Here is a 7,500-nt window from a genome sequence, read left to right on the forward strand (position 1 = left end):
TTGTGGAAAGACTTGAGGGAGTGGTGGATGAAGCCATCTCGAGTAACTAGCTTCTTGTCCTTGAAGGCCACCGTAGCTTCTGTCAATCCTCCTAAATGGATGAGTTAGCAAGGGAGCGGTGCAATCTAGAACGTTCACCACTAGATGGCACCAAAATAAAACTGTATTACACACTGCACCTTTAATTTGCACCCAAATGTTGTTTTTTGTCAAATATAGTCAACCTTAAGGTGATAAGTCATCACAACTGAACATGTTTTACATAAAAGCAAAACTTGAAACCGCAGCTAGCAGAGTAGTGAAATTTTAATCGTGAAACAACACTGTCTGTTTCACAATACAAGATATGTTTTAAGATATTTTTTTTGGGCATTTTCAAGCTTTTTTTGACAGTAGAGAGTTGAAATGGGGAGACAGAGAGAGGGGGGATGACATGCAATACAAGTTAATTATGGGCTCATCTCAAAACAACAGGCTAAAAGGCTTTCTAATGATTTATGGTGGTAAACAATAGGCTGCTTATATTAACACATAGCAGTCAGTCATTTGATGCTGGTGAACACTGTAATGGAAACATTCCCCTGTGTCTGATTCACTCCAGATATACAGACGTTGTTGCTCTGCATGTAAACACTCTTGTTTGTTGGTCTACAGATGCGGTTTAGTTTGATCCGGTCAGAATGGGAAAACACCTCCATAAATGTCTTAATGCTTTATCATTACAAACCTCTCCTCTTCTCTCGAACACTACACTTTCATTTTTTTTTTTGTGCAATTTTCGTGACCAGTGTGCAGAGACAGAGATTAAATGGGGCATAGAGGGGAATGACATGCAGAGAACGCCCACAGGCAGGATAGTAACCCGGGTCTATATATATATATATTTTGCATATTTATTACACCCTAATAAGGTAAAATTCTTGATTTTAGAGTTGAAAATGCTGGTTGTTCTTGTTCTGTACTTGATAGCACCTCTTAGATAGAATCCAGTGTCTTTGGTCTTGAAAGGCTGATGGATTGTGAAAGACCCGGATGTTTCACAAGTTCACTAGTTACCGGTAACTTACTGGCAATGATAAGAGTAACTCTACTTCCGTTTTCCATGTTTTTGTGGTAGAAAAAAAACTGCTTGTCTCAAATGTTCAGCTTAACAGATCTCAGCTGTTGGGATCAGTCACGGCCCTTAACTGTCGGGTGATTTCAGGAATTCATACCGATGATCTAGACCAGAGTACGATAAACCACGTGGTTACAATCCAGATGGACAAGATATGGCACAGTTTTTCTCTCAGTGTGTGTGTGTGTGTGTGTGTTTGTTGGGGGTGTAGCCCATTGTGAATTTCCCCCATCTCTCATAGTCATAGTGAGACTGTAAGAGCACGCCCACTCCACCCACAAGGCAAAACAGGGGTCTAAAGGTGTGTGTGTGTGTTTGTGTGGGGGTGTGTGTGGGAACCAGAGAAAGTGCGTTCTCACTCTTAGTGGCATATAGGCGCGATCACACCTTTTACTTTCTGAACTGAAATGAACATGTTCCTAAGATTTTGATTCAAGTTGCAGAAAGTGACCACGGCCCAATCTAAAGTCTTCAACCTTTTTTTTTTTTTTTTTAAGATTTGTTTTTATTGACAGTTGCTCAATTACAGTTATAAAAATGTGTCAATCTGTTAAACTTGTAAAAGCAGCTGACCATCAAATAAGCAAATGTCAATTAGTAAAACTAAAACTAGAACAAAATATTTTTAAAATGGTGCTGCAAATATGAAGTAAATTAATTAATTTTAATAAAGTATTTAAAAAAAAAGCTCATTAATGGAAATTATTGTCAAATGTTACTAGTTTGTCCAGGTTCATACCAGGATTATTAATTTATTATTAAATTAGGCATATTGAGAGAGAGAGATAGCAATTCAAAATCCACTTGCAATGGTGGACAGTAAAGCTAGTATGCAAGAGAGCAGGCTGATCATGTGGTTCATTGGCCCTCAATTTAATATTTTTTGTTAATGAATTTCAATATTAAATTGATATTTCTATTTAGCAGAAGAATTAAAAAAAATTGTTCACTTTGCATTTTGCTGGACGTTTTTTTATTGAATTTTTCTTCGCATTCAAATTCTTGTACGTCAACTAAATCTAATGAATTTATTATAATATCAGTATTATAGTATCATTTTATTTTATTGTATTTTTAATTTCTTTTATCATTTCCTTTGTCCAAAGTTCAGTTAACATAATGTCTGTAACCTTCCACTGTTCTGAAACTCTCACAGTTGCAGTTCGACTCTCAGTGATGATCTCACCTCACTATCTCTATCTCAATCTCACCATCTTCACCATATGCAAATAGGAGCAAAACATGTTAAGCCTCTTTGAGTGACCTCCAAAAAAACGCTTTATAAATCCTATCAATTATTACAATTATTAAAAAAAAAAAACTTTTGCTGTTTGTTATGTGAGTCTGCCTCGTGTATGAAATGTGGTATAGAATTAAAGTTGCCTTTTCATTTCATTTTAAAAATGTTATGTGAGGATAAGCCCCTTAAGATGTATCCTCTCGTTTTCGAGGGGGTCCTCAGAAAAACATGCAATACAAATACAATACACAAAACAAACTATTCAAGACAAACACCTTGCCAAATGTATTCCTCAAGATTGACATTTTAATTTGTAAATTCATACAGCCACTAGTAGCAGCAGCAGCCCACCTCTAAAACCTCTGTCCCAAATGTGCACATCTGTAATAATGAGATGAAGACCTTTGCTGAGCACATTTTAGTTTCCTGGCAGTAGTTTGGTGCGTGTTGCTGTTTGAATGCCAGTGAGCAGGTGTAGGGTGTAGCCGCATCGGTTAGCGCTCAGACTCAACCGTCCTCCTGATATTACGTGGAACGAAAATGTCACGTATAGTGGGTGAAGGAGGACGACCACTGTGTGTGTGTGTGTGTGTTTGTTTCGGAGTGTGTGTGTTTGTCTAGGTGTGTGTGTGTGTGTGTGTGTGTGTGTGTGTGTGTGTGTGTGTTTGTGTGTGAGAGGTCTAAGTGGTAGACGGGAAAAGGCCTCACTACCTTTCTCACGCACACAGAACATCCTGATCGTATAAAAGAAATGTCATGATTTCTCAAAAGCTGAAATGCAACTTAATGTACAAAAAATACAAAAAGTATGTATTTTAAACTTTAAAAACATATAAAAGTATAACAAATCTGTATCTCTGAGACAACCAAACCAAACCAAACACAGCTGCATTGACTATTTTCATGTGAAATACACAGTTTCTGTTTAACAGCTGAGAAAAAACATTTGTCGCCTTCCGGCTCGTTCACTGCAAAACTGCAAAAATATTTGTCTTGAAAGTGAAATTTATTTAATTATTATATTTTTTTTAAACAGGTGAGCTTTTTTCTAAAGTGTGGCTGGTTTCCTGTAAAACCAAAATTAAAATACAAACGGATAAGATCACTGGAGTCAAATCTGGTTTGTATTAACAGAACAATTTGTGTTAAAAAAAAGAGTTCTATTTTTCTTTTAAAAGTGGAACAAAAAGGCCTGCATGCATCCAGATAGGATTCATTATCTTTGCAGTATTTGGACTACAAGAAGGGAAATGTAAGAAGGAATTACAATCTAGAGCTGATGCAATACTATAAAATGTGTCTAACTGTGACCCTCTTTGAAATTATCATGACCTCAACACACACCCACACACACACACACACACACACACACACACACACACACACACACACACACACACACACATTAAGGCCTACATGTGAGTAGTGTATAGGCCAGACTCTCGGGCTCCGTGCATCCTGTATCTGCAAATCACGCGCCGCGGAAGTTCGAGAGAGTTTGAGAAAGTCGCTGTTCAAGTCGTAACGGTCGGTTTGCGGTCGCGGTCTTTCGGCGATGGGCGGGGTCGGTCAAAGAAGGAGGACAATTGTATCAAGACACACACACACACACTCACACACACACACACACACACACAGTATGAAACTTCAATCTGTCAGAGCGAAAGTAAAAAAAATCGAACCCTTCCAACGACGAACTCAAAAACAATCAACTGTCACTCTCCTCTGGTTCATAACTGAACAGTCACACATCTACAATCATACTTTATATCTCTCTTTCTCTCTCTCTCTCACTCTCCCTCCCTCTCTCTCCCTCTCTCTCTCTCTACCTCTCTCTCTCTCTCTCTCCTTCTATAAAAAGTATTGAGATTTTATTGCATTAGCACTTTATTGAACTGTTGAATTGTAAAACTAACTTTTTGTAAAAATCAAAAAAAATCTCTCTCTCTCTTCCTCTCTCACACACAAACACAAACACAAACACACACACACACACACACACACACACACACACACACACACACACACACACACACACACACACACACACACACACACACACACACACACCGCACCACACTGGTGGTAATTCTGCAGCTTCTGATGTGGTCTCTCTCACCTCATGTAACCATCTCTTTTCCTCTTCTCTCTCTATCTTCTATCTTTCTTCTGACTTTCTCATTTCCTCATTGTTCTGCTTCATCAGCCCTGCCAATCAGAACTGACACGGTAGAAATGGCATATACGTTTTAAAGTATGTTTTACTTAGTGTATAATCTTGAAAATAAAATGCTTTTAAGATCTTTTTTATCTGCATAGGAGCCGGGCGCTGAGGCCGCCATGTTGCTCCGCCATGGTTCTACAGTAGCTCAGAACAGACAAACTTAACGGCCTTGTGCGTTTTTATATACAGTGGACGTCCTGGGGAAATGCACCTGTTGGAAGACCAAGAAGAAGCACTATAGAATAAATAACTAAATACATCTTCACCTCATCACTTGATATTGTGGAAAGACTTGAGGCAGTGGTGGATGATGCCATCTTTAGTGACTAGCTTCTTGTCCTTGAAGGCCACCGTAGCTTCTGTAAATGATCCCAAACGGAAGTGCTAGAAAGGGAGCGTTGTCATCTAGAATCACACCACTAGAATACCACCAAAACACTGCTGCTATATTACACACTGTACCTTTAATAACCCCCCCCACCCCCTCTCTCTCTCCTGTCAGGTGAGCAGAAGCGTTTCCAGGTGGTGATTCACGGTATCGAGCCGTTGATGGAAACACCTCTCCAGTGGCTCAGCGAACACCTCAGTCACCCGGACAACTTCCTGCACATCTGTGTCATCCCCGTGCCGACTGACTGAGGCCACGCCCCCCCTACCCTAACAACCCAACTCACTGTCACCGCCATGGCAACCTGCCGACCAATAAGACCAGCCCAAACCCCACCACTCCACATCAGGCCGGGCTGATTGATTGGTTGACGTCGGTTAGTGCTATAACGGTGGGACAAAAACTTTGAACTTTTGAACTAACAGACTCTTTAAGGAGAGCAAAATAAAGACGAAAAATGGATGGATAGTGATACGCAAAATGTTTAACAATCCATCTAAGTGTCTATTTATATTTCTACTCCTACGACCACCACCGCTACAACTACCACTCTACTCGCCATTCAGGAAACGTTACCGTTGAGGATGGATAGATCGATAAATAAATATCAAAACATTTCTGTGAAGAAGTGTCTTTATACGCAAGACGATATTCTCCAATTCCTCAAGATGGCGTCGAACGGATCCCTTATTTTTTCCATCCATATGGTATATTTTCCTCCTTGTCTTCATCAAAGGCAAAAATACTTTCCTCTCTACACAATGGGACTGAATCTTCATTGTCTGGGATATGGGGGAGAATCCTGCCGTATCCAAGTCCTGCTGAAGTTGCCTTAGTTACCACGTTCATGCATTTACATTTACGTCGTCCGTGAAAACGAAAACGTCCGCTGCACACACACAGTTTGTCTCTGAGTTTACATCGCAGCCTGCAGGCATGATAACTCTCTCCAAGGACTTCTGGTGGATTTCTTTCTTTACTCTGGACTTTTTTTTAAGAGAGGATTAACTGTGTGGGTTTAGTTTGCTTGCTTTAACATTTTGGCTTCAGTTAACAAAGAAGAGATGGAATAAGAAGAGGACAAATCGTTTCGGAGATTTTTGGAGACCGTCACATTTGATTTTGCTATCAACTGATCTCAGTCCGCTTAAGTTTCTCCGGTTAGGAATGACCATCTGGTGCCACTGTTGAAATAAATATTACATTTTGAGTTTTGCATTAAATTGTAACAAACGTGTGTAGCATCCAATAATGTAATAACAGTCGATAAAATAGTAATTATTCACTTTTTTTTTCTTTTCTTTTTTTTTTAAGATATTTTTTTGGGCATTGTTGCTTTATTAGACAGTTTGTAGAGTCATAGGTGAAATGGGGCAGAGAGGGGAAGACATGCAGATAAGTAAACTGGGCGGGATTCGAACCCGGGGTCTGCTGCAGGGCCCAATTATTCACTTTTTAACATGATAAATGATGATTATGTAACACAATTTCTGATCCAATATCGTGAGAAGTTTTTGCCAATAATGATAGATATTTGTATTACATTGACCCATTAACATTAACCAAAAACACAAGGACTTTTATGCTAATAGATTAGATTCTGGGCAAGAAGTTGTTGGTTCCAAGATTTATTATTATGCTATTGACAAGTTACTACATTATCAGATATTATTACATTAAAAACTGTTACGTTAAAGGCAGTTAGTATGTTATCTGTGGTAATAACATTACTGGCTGCTACACTGTGTAACTCAATGTACAGCTCTGGAAAAAATTAAGAGACCACTCCAAATATTCAGTGTCTCTCGTTTTACTATTTAAAGACATATGTTTGAGTAAAATGAACATTTTGGTTTTATTCTACAAACTACTGACAACATTTCTACCAAATTCACAATAAGAATATTGTCATTAAGATGATTTCCATTAAGTAATGTAGAGATAAAGATTTCAGAAAAAATCCAGGCTGGTCTCTTAATTTATTCTAGAGCTGTATGTTTACATTTTACATATTCACCTTAAAGAGAAATTCTAGTTTCATACATCTTTGGTGTTCTTTACAGAAGTGTAATGAAACTAAATGAAACTTCATTGGTTACCTCTGTGGGTGATGGGATGCGTGCAAAAAAACAAAATGGGAACTAAAATTTCACGGTGTTAAAGCATTAAAAAAACAAGGCAGTACTTTGTTTTTAATTTGGGTCTTTCCTGAGGGAATTTGCCGTTATGAAGCTAAAGCATTTTGGTTCAAGGAGTCTTTTGAGAGGGAAATAAAACTCCACACGTTTCTAATAAGAAGGTGTGGATTTCTCTCCGCATGAATACAAAACAGACAAAACTGTTTAGTATTGACTGTTTTTGTCAGAATTGGCCCAAACCTCTGCTGTCTGCTGCCAAGCCTCGAGGAGCATCTGGTTTTGTTTTCATTTAAAGATTTTAAGAACGCAGCTTCAGATAATGAGACGGCCGGCACGGTTAGCATGACGTCTGCGGCCAACAGTTGTTTTGACATAATGATTTTATTGTCCATT

At 38.7% G+C, this 7,500-nt stretch overlaps 1 protein-coding gene across 2 annotated transcripts in view; it reads left to right on the plus strand.

Annotated features, from left to right (window-relative positions):
- The window catches only part of atg5 (ATG5 autophagy related 5 homolog), a 40,635-nt gene that overhangs the window by 32,867 nt on the left and 268 nt on the right, over positions 1-7,500 (plus strand). For both annotated transcript variants that reach the window (XM_080039165.1, XM_080039166.1), the window contains exon 8: positions 5,084-7,500. This exon is cut by the window's right edge and continues 268 nt beyond it. In XM_080039165.1, coding sequence (XP_079895291.1) covers positions 5,084-5,220 — 137 coding nt within the window. In that variant the 3' untranslated portion in view covers positions 5,221-7,500. The remainder of the gene's footprint in view (positions 1-5,083) is intronic.

The sequence above is a fragment of the Ammodytes marinus genome, assembly GCF_949987685.1.
Source record: "Ammodytes marinus genome assembly, chromosome: 13".
Classification (NCBI taxonomy): Eukaryota; Metazoa; Chordata; class Actinopteri; order Uranoscopiformes; family Ammodytidae; genus Ammodytes; species Ammodytes marinus.